Below are 22225 nucleotides of genomic sequence, written 5' to 3' on the forward strand. Positions count from 1 at the left end.
ACCAGGCAGAGTCCTCAAGCTAGGATGGAGGAACTTCAGGGGATGGGAGAGTCCAGAGAGGTGACTGATACAGCCTGAAGGGTCAGGGAGAACTGAGCAGGAAACATGAAGAGCTGAGATGTGAGAGATGAGGAAGAGTGAACCTAGTGAAAGAATGGGGAAGGTGTTCCACGCAGTGGGGACAGCCTCTGCAAAGGCCTAGAAGAAAACGAGAAGTCGGTGCTTTTGTTGGGCTCTCAGAAATTTGAGAGGTCTGAGAGTGGAGGCAGTGGGAAGAGATAAGGGCGGAGAGGTAAACAGACCAGAGAATTATCTTGAAGACAACAGGGAGCCCTTGAAGGTCCATGACCTATGGAGAGACAGAGGCAGATGTGTGTTGTGTGAAAATTATACTGGTGCTTGCTGTGGAGATGCTGGTAGGAGGGGAGAGGTTGGAAGCAGGAAGACTGATAAACTGGGAGCTGTGGTTGTCCAGACAGTGATGAGAGGTGTGGAGAGGCACAACTGGAAGATGACTATATTCTGCAGGGGCTACAGGAGGAGTTTAAATCCAAAGACATGGTACCAGCCTTCTTTCTTCCTGCCTCACCCTGGGCCCCTCCTCTTCCAGCCCGCCCACCCCAGACCACATAGGAAGATGAAGAACTATCCTCATCTGGTCTTCACCTCCCCCTGACCTCCTCTGCTACTCCGTGCTCAGGGCAGTGTATGGAGTGATTCAGGCCTCTAGGCTCAAGGTGGCAGATAACAATGCTCCTGTTGTCTCTGTTCCCATCTCTGGGGGCCTCTGATTCTTCTTTCTGCTCTACAGGCCCGTAGCACTGACAGCCTGGATGGCCCAGGGGAGGGCTCAGTGCAGCCCTTGCCCCCCACTGGGGGTCCCAGTGTGAAGGAGAAGCCTGGGAAGAGGTGAGAGGTGTGGGAGAGGCCCAGCTTAGGAGGGGCCACGCACAGAAGCCACTAGTGATGTGTCCCCTGTCTTCCAGGCTCTCGGCTCCTCGCGGTCCCTTTCCCCGGCTGGCTGACTGTGCGCATTTCCACTATGAGAATGTCGACTTTGGCCACATTCAGGTATGAGGGGTTTCACCCAGGTGGGAAGATGAGATCCCACCCAACCATGAAGCAATGTTAGCCACCCTACCCCTGAGATCTGTCCCTGGGACTGGCTGCTCTACCCATCCGAGAAGTCAGTGGCAGGAGTTGCAGGGTGGGAAGGGAGAGCTGTTCCTCACTCATTGTTTGTTCCTTTATTCATTCTGCAGCAACTTTTTGTTAGGTGTGTGCTCTGTGCCAGGACCCTGTACTCTGATTGAGGCATCACTAGGGGAGCACAGCCCCATCCCTAGATAGTGCCAGCCTGGAGAGGTTAGGACAGGAACAAAAGTGAGCATTTCTTTCCTGGGCTTTTCTTTCCCTCTACAGCTCCTACTGTCTCCAGAGCGTGATGGCTCTAGCTTCTCTGGGGAGAATGAGCTGGTGTTTGGGGTGCAGGTGACCTGTCAGGTAAGGCCACCCTGCCTCTCATCTGGCCTGTCGGACTGGTTGCCATGGTCGTCAGCTCAGTGAAATGGGACCATTGCTCCTTTTTGTCCCTCACCCTCCCACAGGGCCGTTCTTGGCCAGTTCTCCGCAGTTACGATGACTTCCGTTCCCTGGATACCCACCTCCACCGGTGCATATTTGACCGGAGATTTTCCTGTCTCCCAGAGCTCCCCCCACCCCCAGAGGGTGCCAGGGCTGCCCAGGTAAACTTCTTGTTATCCCATCCCTGCCTCAGCCATGGTGTGTCCTCATCATCGCTGTGTGAAACCATCAAGGCAGGAGGGATTGATAAATACTTAATCACAAGTATGGCCTGAGTCCCAACCAATCAGAATGGAGAGACCATAGGACTGAAACAGGGTTCTGGAGGCCCTCTTAATTTTAGGATCATAAAGAGTTCCATGGGAGGATCAATATGGCCAGACCAATGGAAGCACACAGGAGCTTGACGTAGCCTGTTTACCAACTACCATGACAATATTTTAGTACCTAACAGTAGAGTGGCACCCATTCTTTGAGGTTGAATTTCTGTCCTGCTTAGAGGCAAGCTAAGGCAGTATAGAAGGGCAATGGGCTCTCTCGGGTGTCTCCTCACAAGAGCCCACCCTGACAATCTGACCACAGATGCTGGTGCCGCTGCTGCTGCAATACCTGGAGACCCTGTCAGGACTGGTGGACAGTAACCTCAACTGTGGGCCTGTGCTCACCTGGATGGAGGTGGGCCGGGCAACGGGGCTTGAAGTTGGGAATGAGTGAGGCATGTCTGAAGAGTGAGAACCAGCCTGGGAGTGTGTGTGGGCACAGGAAGGAAATGAGCCAGACAGGAGGAGTCACTGGCATTTCAGTGTCTGTTTGGGTGTATGTCTGTTAGAATGAGTGTGTGTGTGTGTGTGTGTGTGTGTGTGTGTGTGTGTGTTAGCAGGGGTTGGGCTGTGGGGACATGAGAATTTCAAGGTATGTCGTATAGGTTTGGCTGTAACTCACAGAAGAATGCCTGGCTAAGAGTGACTTAAGCCAGCAGCTTTCAGAGAGCAGATGTGCAGTGTCTGCTGTGGATGGAGAGGGTGTAGGGGTATATCAGGAGGACTTCAGGGTAGAGCAATCCTGAGGCATGTGAGAGGAAGGAAGGGGCCTTGTTTTAGAAGGGGCATGAATTTAGGTGTTTGATCAATAGCTCTGAGTGATTGGTGCCCTTAGATGAGGAGCAAGTAGTGGCCTCCACTGGGCCTGGAAGAACCTTCTCTGCCTTAATTATTTATTACCTTCTGGCCTCTCCCTGCCACATTCACCCTCCACCTCAGTTGGACAACCATGGCAGGCGACTGCTCCTCAGTGAGGAGGCCTCCCTCAATATCCCCGCGGTGGCTGCTGCCCATGTGGTGAAACGGTACACAGCTCAGGCACCAGACGAGCTGTCCTTCGAGGTGAGGCTGTGGGGGGCTGGGCAGACTCCATCTGGACTCCCCTCTTCCGGCCACTTCTGACCCTCCCTCATCTCATCTGCCCACTCCTAGGTGGGAGACATTGTCTCCGTGATTGACATGCCACCCACAGAGGATCGGAGCTGGTGGCGGGGCAAGCGAGGCTTCCAGGTGAGCCTGGGTTGGGGTAGACTGGTGGCTAGGGCACTGTGCTAGCTAGGGTGGCCCAGGCACTGACCCTGAACCCTCCTCAGGTCGGTTTCTTCCCCAGCGAGTGTGTGGAGCTATTCACAGAGCGGCCCTGTCCAGGACTCAAGGGGGGTAAGTGCCGGCAGCAAAGTGGGGAATCCTTCCTGCATCCTTTGCCTGCTGTCCATCCTTCCCACCCACTGTTCACCCCACAGATGCCGATGGTCTCCTTTGTGGTGTTCCAGCTCCCCAGGGTGTCTCCTCTTTGACCTCAGGTAATGGAAATAAGAGGCTATGCCTCCTTCATATCAGACTGGTAACTGCACTGACCCTGTATGGCCTGCCTTACTCTCACAGCTGTGCCCCGGCCACGGGGGAAGCTGGCTGGCCTCCTTCGCACCTTCATGCGCTCCCGCCCTTCTCGGCAGCGGCTGCGACAACGGGGTATCCTACGGCAGAGGGTGTTTGGCTGTGACCTTGGAGAGCACCTCAGTAACTCAGGCCAGGACGGTGAGGTCCGGGCCCATCTGCCTAGCCCACCCCTCTTACCCAGGATTTGACCTGCCCATCCCTGACCTCACTGCTTTCTCCCAGTGCCCCAGGTGCTTCGCTGTTGCTCTGAGTTTATTGAGGCCCATGGGGTGGTGGATGGAATCTACCGACTCTCAGGCGTGTCATCCAATATCCAGAGGCTACGGTGAGGGCCCTCCACCAACCCTTCCCTCCACAAACACTTACTGAACATCATCTCTAGTCTAGGCCCTGTGCCATGTGCTGGTGACAAGAGTTCTTGGGAGTTGGGAGGACATCTAATGGGGTTGGATCAGGGCTGTGGACAGGGAGGGCTTCTTTGAGGAAGTGACTCCAGCTGAGGCCTGAAAGGTGAGAGCAGAATGAGTGTTGGAAGTAGAGAGATAACCTTCATTGAGTACTTGCTACATGCCAAACACTAGGCACTGGGGACACAATGATCAATGAGATAATCAGAGATTCCCACCCTCACATGCTAGAGGTAGAGACAAACAAGGAAATGAGAGAGTTTACTAGTAGGTGACAAGTGCTATGGAGAACAAGAGATGGGGGTAAGGAGAATCATAATAAATCTGGGAGGGATATTGCAGTGTTAAATAGGGTGGGCAGTGAAGGCCTCTTGGAGGGGAGCTCCTTTTGGAGGATGGGAGGGAGGGAGCGAGCCATGTGGATATTCTGGGAAAAGCATTCATGGTGGAGGGAACAGGCAGTCCAAAAGGCAAAGTAGCCGGAGATGATGTCTGAGAAGTAATTAGGGGCCGAGTGTGCAAGGCCTTTTTAACAACTGTTTGGATTTTGGCTTTTACACTGGAGGGTTCTGAACTGAGGAGACATGAGGTGGGAAGGAGTGAGGCACAAGTGTTGAGACTGACAGGAGGCCCTGAAGTGAGAGTATAGAGCCCCGAGGTGTGAGGTGCAGCATGAGTTCATGTGCACTGAGCTTTTCCCCTCAAGCAGTGAGACAACCAGACAATTGTGAGGAGGGGCTACTGGGATTTCAGCCAGTTTTCCAGTGACCCTCTTGAAGTCAGGAGAATGGCATAAGGTGGTGGAAGTAGCAGTAGCAGGGTCGTGCTTTGGAATCCAATAGCATTGGGTAGCTGCAGGAGGGACACCTCCCACCAGAGCGTCAGTGTCCTCTGTAAAAGAGCGCCCCTGTCCTTGGGGCAGAGGAAGTAAGTCTCTGTCCTTTGAGGAACACAGTGCGGGAAGAGGGTTGCATCCATCTGTGGACAGTGTGGGTATGGGGTGCACAGCCAGGCGGGCCAGCTCTGACACGAGTCTTTCTTTTCTTCGACCTGGTGGCCTTAGGCATGAGTTTGACAGTGAGAGGATCCCTGAACTGTCTGGCCCCACCTTCCTACAGGACATTCACAGTGTGTCTTCTCTCTGCAAGCTCTACTTCCGAGAGCTGCCCAACCCTCTGCTCACATATCAGCTCTACGGGAAGTTCAGTGTGAGTAAAGGAGATAGTGAGGTTGGAGGGTGCTGGGATGCATTGGGCCCAGTCCCCATCATGCCTGTGCACAATCTCAGGAGGCCATGTCAGTACCTGGGGAGGACGAACGCCTGGTGCGTGTCCATGACGTCATCCAACAACTGCCCCCGCCACACTATAGGTAAACCAGGAGGGGTAGGGAAGGGCTATGGTGGGCTCACAAGGGAGTTGAGGCTCAGGTGTCCCCCTCCACTCCCACCCCAGGACCCTGGAGTATCTGCTGAGGCACTTGGCCCGCATGGCAAGACACAGTGCCAATACCAGCATGCATGCCCGCAACCTGGCCATTGTCTGGGCGCCCAACCTGCTACGGTAAGCTGGCAGCTCACCAGCCTGTCACCCACAGTTCCCTCCCAGGGGCTGAGCCCCAGTCTCCCCCTACTTCTATACCTACCCTAGGAATTCACCCAACTTTTGATTCTCTTGTTCATTTCATTCAACATGAATTTATTAAATATCTCCAGTGTGCCAGCCCCTGTTCTCAGCACTGGGGATGGAGTAGTGAGCAAGATCCTGTGCTCCTGGGGAGGTGGACAATGAACTAGTAACAAGAAAACACAGAGAATGGTCTGATAGCAGTGAGTGACAAGGATAAAGATTACAACGCAGGGAGGGGCATGCACAGGGTCATGGCATTTTGGGATGTGTAGAGTGTTAGGGAAGGCTTCAGTAAAAAGTCTTCAATAGCCAGCAGCACAGAAAGTCTCAAATTTGATGGTGACCGAGACGGGCAAGCTCTCTGTCCTAAATAAAATACGTGGTGGGTGTAAGAACTATGGGGGGAAAGAAACACAGATAGACCTGAAATACAGAGAAAGTTTACAATTTTAAATAAGGTAGATGGGGAAGACTCCACTGAGAAGGTAACATTTGAGTCAAGAACTGTAGAAGGTGAGCTATCTGGGGAAGAGCAAACCAGGCAGAAGGAACAGTAAGTGCAGTGGTCCTGAGGCTGGGTCAGGAGGAACAGTAGGGAGCCCGTTGTGTCTGGAACTGAGGGAGTGATTGAGTAAGGGACTGAGGGAGATGATGAGAGCAGGTAGGTGATGGGGACCCAGATAGAGGAGGGGTGGCTTACAGGTTGTGAGTCATATGAGGACTTTGCTTTCACCAGGCGTGAGGTGCCAGGAGGTGTTCATAGCTCCCTCCAGCTGTGCATGAGAAGCAGACTGGGGGTGGGGTGGGACCAGGGGCCAAGGAAGAAGGTGGCTGTGACAGCCAGGAGGGAGAGGATGGAGGGTGGGGCAGTAGAGTGGGAGACTAGTTTAGATTCTGGACAGATTTTGTGGGGGGAACACACAAAGTTTTGGGGCAGATTGGATGTGGGTGTGAGAGAAAGAGTGAAGTCAAGGACGATTCCAAGGTGTCTTGCCTGAACCACTGAAGGACTGCATTGACTGAGATGGGGAAGGTGGTGAGGGAGCAAGCTGGGGAAAAGTTGAGAACCAAGTTGTAGATGTGATCAATTTGATAAAATCAGAGCTGTTGAATGACAGTCTTTGCTTCTATTAGCTCCCTACCTAACCTAGTCACAACCCTCCCCCTCCTCCAGCTGTGGCTCAAGGCACCTGACCTCCCTCTCCCTCTCCCATTCAGGTCCATGGAGCTGGAGTCAGTGGGGCTGGGTGGGGCAGCAGCCTTCCGTGAGGTGCGGGTGCAGTCAGTGGTGGTGGAATTCCTGCTCACCCATGTGGATGTCCTGTTCAGTGACACCTTCACCTCTGCTGGCCTCGACCCTGCAGGTATGCTTGTCCTATCTCCTGATGTCCTGGCTACTGCCTCCTCATTGTCAGGACTGCAGTGGGAGGGCAGGAGGGCTCCTAGCCCTGTCCCTACCCACTGAAGCTGTACCTCCTTCCTGGCTCCTTGAGGACCCCGCCCCGGCCTCTCCCTCCCCTCCCTCCCCTTCTCATTTCAGCTCCTACGCTCAGGATCCCCACTTCTTGGCCTGGACATCGTTCTTCCTCCACCCCTTGTAGCTCCTGGGGGTGCTTGGGGCCAGAGGTCCACCTGGGAGGAGGTGGGAGGTCCCCAGACTTGACCCTGCCCAGGCCCCACCCAGACTCCCCACCCTGCCCGGGACCCCAGTCCAATCAGGATTCAGCACATCGGAGGGCCCTCTGGCCCGAGGTAACTGAAGCCAGAGCCACTGCCTTTGCTGGCTGCTGGGAGCTGCCTCATCAGCTGGTTCTGCCTCATTCCTGCTCACCTGCCTGCTGCCCACCCATTCCCACCTGATCCTCTCTGGTTCCCTGCCTTGCCAGCCGGGGTGGGGGTTATGCTTTGGGGCCAGAGCTTGGGCAGTAGCACTTAGCTTTACCTGTTACCTTGAATGTTCTCTGGGCTGACAGCTGCCCACTTTCCCAACTCCCCAGGCCGCTGCCTCCTTCCCAGGCCCAAGTCCCTTGTGGGCAGTGGCCCCTCCACTCGCCTGTTGACGCTGGAGGAAGCCCAGGCTCGAACCCAGGGCCGACTGGGGACACCCAATGAATCCACAGCTCCCAAGGCTTCAGACTCTCCTGTGGAAAGGTGAGTGGGATGCAGGGGAGAGGAGGGGTAAGCCTTGAGGTCCCAGCTCCTCAGACTGCCTCCTGTGTCTCACCCAAACTCCAGGAGGAAAGGGGAGAGAGGCCAGAAACAGCGGAAGCCAGGTGGTAGCAGCTGGAAGACTTTCTTTGCACTGGGCCGCGGCCCCAGCATTCCCCGGAAGAAGCCTCTTCCCTGGCTGGGGGGGATGCGTGCTCCACCACAGCCTCCAGGTCAGAGGTTGGGCAGTCAGCATGGTGTGGGGGAGGCACTCTGGAGTGCCTCTGTGACCCTTCTAATCTCCTTGCAGGCAACCGACCTGACACAGTCACACTCCGATCTGCCAAGAGTGAGGAGTCTCTGTCATCTCAGGCCAGCGGGGCTGGTGAGCTCAGGGTGGCCTGGCCTGTGGTGGGGTGGAGTCTCCAAATGCTGTACTTCAAATTTGGGGGTTTTGGTGGTTTATAGTTTTTAATTTGGACATTGGGTATGATGAATTGGATAAAGCATCACCCTTAGTTCATAACACACTGTGATCAATCATCCATACAGGGTCCTTTCAAACAGTCTTATTCATTCCTTTTGAAAAAATATAAATAATATAATGAACACCCATGTACCCACTGGCCAGAACTAAAAGAACCCCCACTACCTTATCTTCAAGCTCCTCCCCTCTCCTACCTGCTGCCTATCCACCAGAGGCATCCTCTAGATTAGATGGTCATCATCCTCATTGATTTTTTTGTTTGTTTATTAATCCTGACTGGAGGATATTTTTTCCGTTGATTTCTTTTTTTCTTTTAAGAGCAAGTAGAAGGGAGGAAGATGGGTGAGAGAGAGAGGAGATAGAGAAACAGCTATGTGAGAGAGACACATTGATTGGTTGCCTCCTGCACATGCCCCGACCAGGGCCGGGGATCGAACCTGCAACCCAGGTACATGCCCTTGACTGGAAATTGAACCCAGAACTCTCTGGTGAGTGGGCTTAATTCTAACCACTTAGCAACACTGGCCAGGGCTGTCATCCTTGGTTTTAAGGTTTTATCACGTACAGATGTATACATAAACATTGAGCAGTTCTAGTCATTTTAAAATGTCAATTAAAGGTATCATAAGAAAGGGGGTTTAGTGCTGTATGTAAAACTTAACTTCATTCACCACTGCATTACAGATACCATCGTGTTGCCAGGTATAGCTCAGGCTCCCTCCTGCCTGCTGATCTTTAGTGTTCCATGTGGATATTTCATCGGGAGTTGCTTGTCCATCACACTCCTGATGGATCTGGGGGCTCTATGGGTGCTCCCTGCCATGCTCACACTCCTGAGAGAGCTCTACACATACTCTAGGGCAGTGGTTCTCAACCTTCCTAATGCTGCGACCCTTTAATACAGTTCCTCATGTTTGTGACCCCCCAACCATAAAATTATTTTCGTTGCTACTTCATAACTAATTTTACTACTGTTATGAATCGTCATGTAAATATCTGATATGTAGGATGTATTTTCATTGTTACAAATTGAACATAATTAAAGCATAGTGATTAATCACAAAAACAATATGTAATTATATATGTGTTTTCTGATGGTCTCTCTGTGAAAGGGTCGTTCGACCCCCAAAGGGGTCACGACCCACAGGTTGAGAACCGCTGCTCTAGGGTATATGCATGTTCAACTGAACAAGAAAATGCCCAATTGTTTTCCAAACGTGGTCGCCCCAGCCTGTACTCCCAGCAGCCTGGTTTGGGATCCTATTGGTCTCATGCTCATAGCCGTGGGGTTGTCAGACTTTATTCTGGCCCTTGGGTCTGGAATGGTTCTCCCCAGGGACTTGCCATTCATTTCCTTTGTCACTGTGAGTCTGAACAGCTCTCCCTGGGTTCACAGCCGTTGTGGCCCTACCCAGGGAAGTGCCTCTGCATGTTATTTCCCAGCCTCCTGGGTTGTGTGCCCTGTTCTCACTAATGTGTGGGTATGTAAACTTTTGAGCCCTGACCCCTAACTGCCCCTCCTCCCCCCCAGGCCTCCAGAGGCTGAGCAGGCTACGGCGACCCCACTCTAGCAGTGATGCTTTCCCTGTGGGTCCAGCACCGGCGGGCTCCTGTGAGAGCCTGTCCTCGTCCTCCTCTGCATCCTCCTCATCCTCTGAGTCCTCCTCATCCTCAGCAGCTGGGCTCAGGGCACTTTCCGGTTCCCCCTCTCACCGAACCTCAGCCTGGCTAGATGATGGTGATGATCTGGACTTCAGCCCACCTCACTGCCTGGAGGGGCTCCGGGGGCTCGACTTTGATCCCCTTACCTTTCGCTGCAGCAGCCCTACCCCAGGGGACCCTGCACCTCCTGCCAGCCCGGCCCCCCCAGCCTCTGCTTCTGCCTTCCCACCCAGGGCAACTTCCCAGGCCCTTTTGCCCCATGGGCCCACCAGCCCTGCTTTGTCCACTGCCCTGGATATCTCAGAGCCCCTGTCTGTATCAGTGCCACCTGCTGTTCTGGAGCTGCTTGGGGCTGGGGGAACACCTGCCTCACTCACCCCAACACCAGCACTCAGCCCCAGCCCAGGCCTGTGCCCCCATGTCATCCCCCTGCTGCCACATGGAGCTGAAGCCCAGCTGAGTGACACCTGTCAACAGGAGGTCAGCAGCAACCTAGCACTACCTGGTCCCGGGGAAGCCCAACGACAGCATGGTGAGTCCTACTCAACCCATCCAACACCCTCACAGACCCTGAGGCTGCATCCAAGACCTGGTTGACACCCCTTCCCATTCCTCTTTGTATAGGACCTGTCATGGATTCACCACTGCCCCCACCCCTGTCCCTCCTGCGCCCTGGGGGGGCCCCACCTCCACCCCCCAAGAACCCAGCACGCCTCATGGCCCTGGCCCTGGCTGAGCAGGCTCAGCAGGTGGCCCAGAGACAGAGCCAACAGGAGCATGGGAGTACCCCATCGGCTCCCCGCTCCCCTTTCTACTGCTCACTGTCCCTGAAGGTGGGTGGTGAGCCCCTTGGGACCTCAGGGAGTGGGCCACCCGCCCCCTCCCTAGCCCACCCTGATGCCTGGGCTCCAGGACCCTCACCCTCCCTACCACGGCAACAAAGTGTTGGGAGCCTGGTGAGGAGCCAGCGGCCCATGGGGATCTCAAGGAGGGGACACAGAAGCTCTGCCCAGGTCAGTGCCCAGCTCAGGAAGGGTGGGGCTTCAGGGATGTGCCAGAGACATTGTCCCAGTTCCTATGTTCTGTCTCCTCCAGGTTGTTTCTTCCGTGAGAACCCCTGGCTGCTTCTCCTCAGCTCCCCAGGAGTGCCTGCCACCCTTTCTTGGGGTCCCAAAACCAGGCTTGTACCCCCTGGGCTCCTCATCCTTCCAGCCCAGTTCCCCAACCCCAGTCTGGAGGAGCCCTTTGGGTCCCCCTGCACCACTTGACAGGGGAGAGAACCTGTACTATGAGATTGAGGCGGGTGAGGGGTCCCCCTACTCTGGCACCACCCAGTCCTGGAGTCCCTTTCGCTCCATGCCACCAGATAGACTCAATGCCTCATATGGCATGCTTGACCAATCACCACCATTCCATAGGTCCCCTGACTTCCTACTCAGCTACCCACCACCCCCCTCCTGCTTTCCCCATAACCACCTGGGCTATTCAGCCCTTCAGCACCCTGCCAGGTGCCCCACTCGGCCTGAACCCCTCTATGTCAACCTAGCCCTAGGGCCCAGGGGTCCCTCATCCACCTCTTCCAGCTCCTCTTCCCCTCCTGCTCATCCCCATAGCCGTTCAGATTCAGGCCCCACAGCCCCCCATCTTCCCCAGAAAGAGAGGGCCCCCTGGGATCCTCACACCCCTCACAGGGTGCCTGGGGCCTGGGGCTCTCCTGAGCCTCTCCTGTACTACAGGGCAGCTCCACCAGCCTATGGGAGGCAGGGCAAGCACCACCGAGGGTCCTTGTACAGGAATGGGGGCCAAGGAAGGGAGGGGGCTGGTCCCCCACCCCCTTACCCCACTCCCAGCTGGTCCCTTCACTCTGAGGGCCAGACCCGAAGTTACTGCTGAACCAGAGCAGAGACCTTCCTTCCCTTCTCACTGATCTTGGCCCAACTCAATTCCTTGTTTTGTATTTTCTTGAGCTCCTGACCCCTACTCCAGGTTTCTAACTTTGTAACTTGCTTCTGATGTGGATCCCTAACCTGTATGGCTTCCCTACCCTGGACTAAGGGCACCCCCACCAACCTCTGTCATGGGGCTCTCACACAAATCTGAGGGCTAGGCTGACACACTGCCCTTCCTCTTCCTCCAGGAGCCCCCAGCATGTCCTGACCTATGCACAGGGGTTGGGGGACAACTCCTGCCCATCTCCCACATGCCCCACTAAACCATCTGACAAAATTAATGAATAAAAATGGTGAAAATGTGGCTGCTAGTGTCATGCTGGGACTAGGCTCAGTGAACAAAGAGGCAATGGGCTGCTTTATCATTTTTGTTTAAATATGTATTTATTGATTTTAGAGAGAGAGGAAAGGAGGGGGATAGAGAGATAGAAACATCGATGAGAGAGAAGCATTATCAGTTGGCTGCCTCCTGCACACACCCTTCTGGGAATCAAACCTGCAACCTGGGCATATACCCCAACTGGGAATGGAACTGGTAATCTCTTGGTTCATGGATCAACGCTCAACCACCGAGCCAAACTGGCTGGGCTGCTTTATCATTTTATCACTTCAGCAGGTGCTGAGTGGGGAGTCACTCTTGAGAGACTCTTAGGGACGGTAACTGCAGAGGGGCCGTGGATATCCTAAGAATCTGTCAGGAGTGGGGTCCAGGCTGGGCCTGTCTCCGAGTTGGCATCCACCTTGCAGCTCTGCTATAATCTCCAGCAGATCCATCCTGGGGAGTAGTGGGGAAGGGATGGACTGAGGGTTACCTCAGATATGAGGAAGGGGCCCCCAGTCCCTCCTACCAGGGCCCATTTCTCACTTGTGCCTGCTGAAGAAGGGACCTCCTCTCTGCTCAGGGCTGGCTGCCTTAGGGGAAAAGGCTGGAGCTGCCACCAGTGGCCATGGGGGTCAGGATAGACCTGGCGGTGTGTGTGTGTGTGTGTGTGTGTGTGTGTGTGTGTGTGTGTCGGGGGATGGGGGGTCAGGGCATGATCTCAGGGTCTTCTGCTTCACCTGCCCTGGTGGCCTTCTCTGCCAGCAGCCTCCAGGGTATGGGAAGCCTCCCTGCGGAGCTGGGATTTTGGCTGAGAGCTGCACCAGAGCCCTGGCTCCCTGGCAGGGAAGCTGAGTCCTGAAGGCTGGAGTGCAGTGCAGAGCCGTGGGGGAAGCAGGGTTGGTCAGGGCTCACAGGTCAGTGAGGGGACGGTTGGGAGTCCCAGGAAGTGGTTTCTGTACAGAGGAGAGGCAGCCAAAGAAACTGGTGACTACTGGGGGGATGGGTCACAAGTTAGGGACTGAATGGTCACACGGACCTTCAGGGATAGCCATACTGTTGAGCTGGGCTCCAGGCAGTGGTGCAGGCTGACACTGGTTGTGTGGCTGTGGCCTAGGCACAGGTCAGAGCTGGCACTGGGGGTGCTGCCAGAGTCCTAGGCTGGGCCCCTCTGGGCTCTTCTGTGGCCTGTGACCTCAGGAGTCTCCACGGCCAGCAGAGAGCTGGCATGGGTGGCCTAGGTGCCCCACAGCTCCCTTGATTCTCCACATCCCTGCCCTGGCTCCCACCTGGAATGGGGAGGGGCCTTGGGATGTCACAGGTCTGAGCGTAGTCTTGCCTCTGGGGGCCAGCTCATAGTACAGTGTCACTGGGGGTATAAACCAGTTGGTTGGAATTAGGGGGTACAGCCAAGCTGTGCTCAGCACCTACCACCACCCTTCTTTGCTCTCTAAATTGGTGGGGAACCCTGGAGTCCAGGGCACAGTGTGGTCCAATTCACCAGAGAGCTCACCCCAGGAGACAAATCCTGTTGAAAGGAGGCTGGATGTGGGAACATGAGCCCTGCGGAGGTTCCCCGGCCACTACCCGCTCCTGCCAACCTGTCCTATACCTGGGCCATGGCCTCCTATGGCAGGTATCGGGTATTCTGCAGGCTGCCCACCAGTCAGCAGGCTCTTGGTCCAGCCCAGCCCGAACCAAGGCCTGGTAGGGGGTTGGCACCAAGGGTTCCAAGGCCAGGCTCTAGACTGCCTCCAGGTTAGCCTTTACCTCAGGCCCTCTTTTCAAGTCCAGCTCTCTTATGAGGAAGCATGATTGGAGGATCCAAACCAGCCGGGTACCTCAATAGGGCAGTGTGTAGAGTCACTTACTGACCAGTGAAGACCTCCTGGGCCAGGGTCAGCAGCTGTAGAGGTCTGAGGTGACCACAGGCATATCACCGCACATGAGCTCAAGTGGCAGCCATGGGTACAGTTCGGGAGGTGGGGTAGTCTTGGGCCTGGGCCTCCCCAGAGGTAACCTTGCTGAGGCCTATGGAGAATGAAGGGCCTGCTAAGCTACTGACCACTAGACAAGAACACTGGGCAGGCAGGTGAGACATGTACTCACTTGGGCTGCAGCCAGCACTGGTGTAGTGGGCGCCCATGCTCCAGGCTGCCCACTTTGGCCAGGCCTGGCCTCACCAGCTGCACAGATGCAAACTGAGGCTGCCACAGGCATGCCAGTGGGCCTGCAGAAACAACAGAGCCTCTTTGCCTGCAGTAGCAGTGGCTGGGCAGCAGGCCTGGCTTAGTGTGAGACTGCCCTTGCCTGGTCCCTGCGTGTGCAGAGCCACGTGGGAGCCTAGCCACATGGGCTTGAAGAGGAAGTACAGCCCCAACAGGTCTGCCGTAGGGCTCAGTGCCATCAGCAGCAGCAGGTTGGGTGGTGCAGGGTGCTAGGTAGGAGAAAGCAGGCTACTCACAAAGAGGCCCCAGTCTGCATGGGGTGGAGGCTACCCCTGGGCACAGATCACCATGTGCCAGAGGCTGTTGATCTATACCAGCAACTGGACAGGAGAGCCAGCACCCAGTTTGTTCCCTGTTTGTGGTACACCTACCTCCTCTCTGCAGCCTATGAGATACAACACACAGAACTGGGTACCCACTATTCAGTGGGAGGAGGGTCACTTCAGTAGGAGGGCTTCATGCCAGGTACTGGTCCAGAAGTGAAGACTGTAACCATGGCCATTGCCACACTCCCTGGTCCTTTGTTTATAAACACTTGAGTCAGGAGGGCAGGCAGGAGACTAGGTTGACCTGGGAGAAGGGTGGGGGTGGCATACCGGCAGTGCTGAAGGTCAGCCAACAGTATATCAGCCTGCGTTCCAGGAGCCTTCAGTTTCCACGCTCTGATTGGCCCCTCCATAGGAGGCTGGAGATGGGGAGGGGAGAGAGTGTACATCTGAGATGAAAGAGCTTTCCTTGTGAGGGGAACAGGAGGTCTGGACTCTCTTTGGAGCTTTCTTCTTGACAGCCAGGCAGGGGTGTGGGAGGAGCTATCTCTCACTTAGTGTGTGAACTGTTCTCATAAGTGTGACAGGGCTCACCTAGGCTGGCAGCTGTTCTTTGGGGCCCATGAGGGCTATAGTTGTTACCAGCCCCAGTGGCTACAGGCTGCTCAGCTGGGGAAGGGTTCGGGACTATGAGGCATGAAGAGGACAGTGATGCTCCCTGCTCTGCCAACCTCTCCTGCTGACTGGACCCCGAGGCTGGATTTGGGGGGTTTTATGATCTGCTCTGGCCTTAGTGCCCTGGGGTAAAGGGCAGTCTGAAGGTAAGCCTGGGTAGCTGGGAGTGGTGGCTTCACAGTGTGGACAGTTGCCTGTCTGCACCAGCTGCAGCAAGGACAGGGAGCCACAAAGGCTATGTCCAGAGCCAGTCTGCAATTGGCCCAGTGATGCAGGGCATGCCAACTCACCGCCCTGTGCTACTGCTAATACGTGGGAATGACAGGACTGTAATATCTCAAGCTCCTGGGTGAGGGGCACGTGGGGTGAGATAGGGTGAAGGTGCTGGCCCTGATGCTCCCAGTCCACTTGGGCCGCTGCTAACATCCTGGCTCTGCTTGGCACCAAACTTTTCTGCCCAGTCCAAAGGAGTGCTATTCTTGCAGATGCAGGTCACCCCCCACCTGCAGCACATGCCATACCACCAGGCTGCAGCCCAAGAAGACATCTGTGTGCACAAGTGTGCTGCAATTGAGGCAGCAGCTGAACAATGAGGACATGAGTGGATTAGAAAAGGGACCAGAGACAAGAGGTGGCAGAATGGGAGCACTGGGGGATGAAAAGAGTCACTGTGAACATAGAAGGTGGATATCAGGACAGGAGGGATAGCTTGGGGACACAGTGGGGTCTTTGAGAGGATGAGAGGATCACTATGAGCATGAGGGGCACCAGGAGAATGGGAATAATCATTGGAGGACAAGAAGGGGTTAATTGAAAGGTCAAGAGGGGTCACTGGGGACAGGAGGGTCATCAAGGAGTGAGAGTCCTCTGGGAAAGAGAGCCCTGGCTCTCTGGGGCTCAGACCCAGGGCCCTGGGAGTATGGGGGCATCACTACCTGTCCACTCATTGGTTTGGGTTGGCACCAAGGGCCAGCAGGAGCTGCATGGTAGAGCTGTGGCCCAACAGCACTGAGAGGAAGAGCACTGTCTGCCAAGCAGAGTTCTCACCATCTACCTAGACAACTGAGGGGCAGCGAAGCTTAGGACTGTCCCTGCCCCTCACTCCAGGCAACACCTTTGCCAATTCCCAGTCCCTGACTGGGTTACCCTTGATCCCAGGTTCCATTCCTATGTCCTGGAACCCCTACCCTCCAGCCTCTGCGAACTCTGCATCAGAATCCATCTCAACCCAGTGCTCACCATTAAGTCCAGAGTGTTGGAACAAGGGATGACATTTACCTGCCATGCAGACATCTATCCCCCATCACAGAGCTGTCAAAATCACACAAAGGTACCCAGGGGCCAGGGAGACAGTGGAGTTTGTGGGGACATGAGCCTCATGCACTGGGCAGGGCAAGCAGCCTCCACCTAGCTCTAATTCAGTGTATGTGCAGGTCTTGCCAATTCTTCAAGGAAAGCAAACTCTCTGGATTTAATCAGAAAATCTCTCGTTTAGTTTGAACACTACATGTAAGGCAGAATCCAGGTAGCAACCTCCTCAGCACCTCTGCCTCTATGCCAGGGGTCCTCAAACTTTTTAAACGGGGGGCCAGTTCACTGTCCCTCAGACCGTTGGAGGGCCGGACTATAGTTAAAAAAAAAAACTATGAACAAATTGCTATGCACACTGCACATATCTTGTTTTGAAGTAAAAAAACAAAACTTCAAAAAAAAAAAGGCTCTCCTAACTTCAAAAAAAAAAAAAGAGGCCCTACTAACTGCAAAATAAAAAAAAATAGACCTTCTAACTTCAAAAAAAAAAAAAAAATCCTAACTTGTTCTTACCTCAGTCCTCAGGCAGCAGCAGGCTCTGCACAGGCAAGCTCGTGACTTGTCCGATCACCTCCGAGACTGAGAGAAGGAGTCCAGAGACAGAGAGAAGGAGGGGAGTCGGAGAGTGAGGTGCACATTCCACACATGTGCACTGCGGGCCTGGGACGGATAAATGTTTTCAGTGGGCCACATGTGGCCCGCGGGCCGTAGTTTGAGGACCCCTGCTCTATGCTCTTGCTAATCCCCTCCCCTATCATCCTGCTCAGATCACCCCTCCCAAGCCCTCATCTCTGCACCCATCATACCCCAAGCCCTATTTCTATGCACCCATTATCTGTGAGTTTCACTTTTCAAGGCCCTATCCCATATCTCAGGAATAGCACACATGGCATACTTGTCCTTGACCTCCTAAGTCCTTGGCAGCCATGGCTAACGAACCATGCACTTGATCAAACCCAGCTTAGTCTCTGCCACAAAATCTCTCCAAATGAGATCCTCAGGAACCTCTGAACATCAAACTTACTGCATCTTATTTGTCTCAGTAGCCCACCATCTTTTCAATGGCATCCTAACTGGTTTTCTGCATTTGTCTTGAATGACCCCTGCAGAGGGATATTAAAACACAAAGCATTTTTCTTTTTTTATAGATGCCTTTTAAAAATAGAATTTATTGGGGTGACATTGGTAAATAAAATTATATAGGTTTCAGCTATACAATTCTACAATATATCATCTGTATATCGTATTGCGTGTTTACTCCAAGTCAAGTCTCCTTCCACCCCCATTTGTCCCCCCTTTACCCTCTTTTACCTCCCCTCACTCCCCTATGCTCTGGCAATCACCATGCTGTTGTTTGTGTCCACTTTGTTAGTTTATTTTGTTCATTAAATTCCACATATAGGTGAAATCATATGATACTTATCTTCCTCTGACTGGCTTATTTCACTTAGCATAATATTCTCCAGGTCCATCTATGCTGTCGCAAAAGGTAAGTTTTCCTTGTTTTTTACGGTTGATCAGTATTTTATTGTGTACTAAAAATGTACCACAGCTTTTTTATCCACTCATCTATTCATGGGCACTTGGGCTGTTTCCATATCTTGGCTGTTGTAAATGCTGTTATGAACACGGGGGTGCATATTCTTTTGAATTAGTGTTTTGAAATTCTAATTCTAGTGTTTTGATATATTCCCAGAAGTGTAATTGCTTGGGTCATAAGGCAGTTCCATTTTTAACTTTTAAAAAAATATATTTTATTGATTTTTTACAGCGCGGCAGGGAGAGGGATAGAAAGTTAGAAACATCGATCAGCTGCCTCCTGCACACCCCCTACTCATGCCCTTGACTGGAATCGAACCTGGGACCCTTCAGTCCGCAGGCCAACGCTCTCTCCACTGAGCCAAACCAGTTAGGGCAATTTTTAACTTTTTGAGGCAACTCCATACTGTTTTCCATACTGGCTGCACCAGTCTGCATTCCCACCAAAAGTGCACAAGGGTTTCCTTTTCTCCACGTCCTCACCAACATTTTGTTGTTTGTTGATTGATTGATGATTGCCACTCTAACAAGTGTGAAGTGATATCTCATTGTGGTTTTAATTTTCATTTCTCTGATGACTAGTGACATTGAACATCTTTTGTCTATTGGCCATCTGTATATACTCTTTGGAAAAGTGTCTATTTAGATCCTTTGCCCATTTCTTAATTATTATTATTATTATTTTTTAATATATTTTATTGATTTTTTACAGAGAGGAAGGGAGAGAGATAGGGAGTTAGAAACATCGATCAGCTGCCTCCTGCACATCTCATACTGGGGATGTGCCCGCAACCCAGGTACATGCCCTTGACCGGAATCGAACCTGGGACCTTTCAGTCCGCAGGTCGACGCTCTATCCACTGAGCCAAACCGGTCTCAGCCCCATTTCTTAATTAGATTGTTTGGGGGGTTTTTTGGTGTTGAGTTTTGTAAGTTCCTTGTAAATTTTGGATATTAAGCCCATATCAGATGTATCAGCAAATATGTTCTCTCATTCAGTGGATTGTCTTTTAATTTTGTTGATTGTTTCTTTTGCTGTGCAAAACCTTTTTAGCTTGATGTACTCCCATTTGTTTATTTTTGCCTCTTATTTCCCTTGCCTGAGGCAATATACCACAAAGCATTTCTTGATCTAGATAATTATTATAATGATAATAATTTCATTTTTTGTATAGATACTTACACATGTTGTTCCAAAAAAAGAGGGCAAGATTCATTTTATAACACTAGTATGACCTTAATTCCAAAACCAGATGAGAGTTTCCTGAACCAGAAAATAAAATTACATATCAATTTTATTTGTGATCACATATACAAAACCCATAAATAAAGAGCTAATCCATCAGTTTATTCCCAGAAAGCAAGGATAATTCCACAAAAGAAAATAAATCAATGTAATAAAACACATTCATGGATTAAAGGACTAAAATCATGCTTATTTCAGTAAATACAGAAAAGGCAATTGATAAAATTCAATGCCTACTTGTGATTAGGGGGAAAACACCTCAGAAAACTAAGAATAGATAAGAACTTCCTTAGTTAATAAAAAATTATAAACCAAAAGCCAAGAGCAAGCATGATACTTAACGCAGAAACATAGACTTATTCCCTTAAATATCAAGAACAAAGAAAGAATTGCCTATTGACAACAAGGTAGGGAGTTTTGACCAACACCTTATGACAAAATAAATAAATTAGAGTTTAAAGATTGAAGGGCTGATGCCCGACTGGTGTGGCTCAGTGGTTGAGTGTCTGCCTATGAATCAGGAGGTCACATGCCCGGGTTGCGGGTTCAATATCCAGTGTGCGCATGCAAGAGGCAGCCAATCAGTGATTCTTTCTCATCATTGATGTTTCTATCTCCCTCCCTCACCCTTCCTCTGAAAAAACACCAACAAAAAAGATTGATGGGCTGAGACCAAACCGCCACCATCTGCAGATAAGAAAAAGTAACAGAATCAACAATTACAACTATTAAGCAAGTTCACAAAGTGGTCAGATACACAATCAAATTACACAAATCAATGAAAAACAGAAATTGCAAACTGGGTAATATTAATTTCTACCCATGACTCTTATGATGTCCCATCACACACAGAACAAAATCCATATATTCCTTTTGAGGCCCTTTCCTGTCTGTTCCTGCCGCCTCTTCAGCTGCAGTCCTCTCCTTGAGTACCCTTGCTCCCTGCTGCTACTTACACATACCCAGTTTATTTTGACTTCAGGCCCTTTGCAATGGTCATTCCACCTTTCTGAAATGCATTTCCTCCAGCTTTTTGTATGATTGGCTCTTATACTGTGAGACTCAAGTACCACCCCACCCAAAAGCCCATCCTTTCCAGTGTGTCTACCTTATCCTCATCACTCTCTTAAATTCCCATAATAGATTTCACTCACAACGACCCAAAAGATCATGTTTTCCCCTAAATCCCCATCACAGACAATAGAGCTGGGTACCTAGTAGGCGCCTGGAACAAAATTGTTGACTCGCCAAAAGTTGAATCTCCATATTGCCCCTGGATTTTGCCTCCACAGGTAGTTCCAGCAGCCAAACCCTCACATCTCAGGAGCTGGAAGAGGCCCCAGCCTGGACCGCCAGCAACAGCTAGATGATGCAGATGGCCCACCAGGGTTTCTGGATCCTAGGTGGAGTTCAGCTCCACGGGGAAGTGAGAGCTCACTCAGGGAGGGCATCTGTGGGCTCTGGACTCAGTCAGCTCCGAGGCAGGGATCAACTGGGGGGTCTCATGAAGATGGGATGAAGAGATGAATGGGACCTCAGGGGGCAATAAAGACAGAGCTGGGCCCAGCCAGTGTGGCTCAGTGGTAGAGCCTCAACTTATGAACCAAGAGGTCATAGTTCGTTTGATTCCTGGTGGTGCACATGCCTGGGTTGCGGGCTTGATCCCCGGTAAGGGGTATGCAGGAGGCAGCTGATTAATGATTCTCTCTCATCATTGATGTTTCTATCTCTTCCTCTCCCTTCCTCTCTGAAATCAATAAAAATATATTTTTTAAAAAGTAAAAAAAAAAAAAAAAAAAAAAAGACAGAGCTGGCTGGGAGTCCTGGGGGGAGGGAGGGGCGGTCTGAAAAGGAAGAAAATCAGGGGTCTGATTTGGAGGGAGGCATCTGAATGAGAAAAGGGTTAGGTTCTGGGAGAGCTACATACCCGTAAGATCATAAAGATCAGGGATCTAAGGGAGCCTGAGAGCCGAAGGGGATCTAAGGAAATCTGAGAGAGGGTACAGACCTACAGGGATAGGATCTGGACCTGGAAAAGGAGTCTGGGGGCTTGGCAAGAGGGTCTGAAGATTACCTATGTGTTGGAGGAAGAGGGGCCTAAGAGGCGGTGGGGTCTACGGGCTGTGAGAGTAGGTCCAAGGGAAGAGGACGGTTGGAAGTTAGGTTCTGTGAGTTGGGGAAAGGGCCCTGGCCTGCGTGTAGTGGCTGGGACTTGAGGGAGGAGAGAGGGCTCAAGGTCTGCGGGCTATGAGAGGGTCTGAGGGTTAGGGAGCAGGCTGAGGGTTAGGGAAGTGTCAGTGTGTTGGGGTGGGGTCTACAGGTTAAGGGAAGGACCAATGGTCGCTAGCATGTCAAACTCATGGCTGGTGGGCCGCATTCAGCCTACTGGTGGCGAGTTTGACATGCTTGGCAAGGGTCTGCGAAATGGAGCCAGGCTATGATAAAGGAGTGGGGCCTGGGCTATAGAAGGAGTGGGGAAGAAGAGGGCAGCCTGAGGGTGGGGTCAGCAGGGCAGGAGCAGGGTCTGGTGGAAAGCAAAGTTGAGGACCCAGTAAGCTCTAAGAAGTTTCTGGGGCCCAGACCAGGGTAATGGGGCTTCGCACCTACCTTTGGGCTTCAACAGTGATCACTATGTGTCTGCCAGGTGATCCTGGAGCACTAGCTCTGGCAATTTGGGTGGGAATCCTAAGCGCAGGTACATCAATGGCTTCCTGCCACGTTTGCGTTTGCACAATAGGCTCCCTCCAGTGAGAGGCACCCTCCCCCTAGGGCTCTGAGGTGACCAGAGAGAACAGACACTGATGCCTGCCCTGAAGCTGTCAGCTGCACCAAAGTA

At 52.4% G+C, this 22225-nt stretch overlaps 1 protein-coding gene across 1 annotated transcript; it reads left to right on the forward strand.

Annotated features, from left to right (window-relative positions):
* The first annotated feature begins 1622 nt into the window (after positions 1 to 1622).
* On the forward strand, positions 1623 to 12109 carry ARHGAP33 (Rho GTPase activating protein 33). Its single transcript, XM_081107889.1, has 18 exons — positions 1623 to 1745; positions 2167 to 2259; positions 2844 to 2966; positions 3057 to 3134; positions 3218 to 3284; positions 3368 to 3427; positions 3510 to 3662; positions 3747 to 3849; positions 4995 to 5139; positions 5220 to 5302; positions 5386 to 5493; positions 6778 to 6923; positions 7557 to 7710; positions 7795 to 7940; positions 8018 to 8092; positions 9726 to 10388; positions 10481 to 10869; positions 10952 to 12109. Exons 2-18 carry the CDS (start codon positions 2167 to 2169, stop codon positions 11747 to 11749), a joined length of 3384 nt encoding a protein of 1127 aa, XP_080964015.1. The 5' UTR covers positions 1623 to 1745; the 3' UTR covers positions 11750 to 12109.
* The last annotated feature ends 10116 nt before the right edge of the window (positions 12110 to 22225 follow it).

The sequence above is a fragment of the Myotis nattereri genome, assembly GCF_964212035.1.
Source record: "Myotis nattereri genome assembly, chromosome: 15".
NCBI lineage: Eukaryota > Metazoa > Chordata > Mammalia > Chiroptera > Vespertilionidae > Myotis > Myotis nattereri.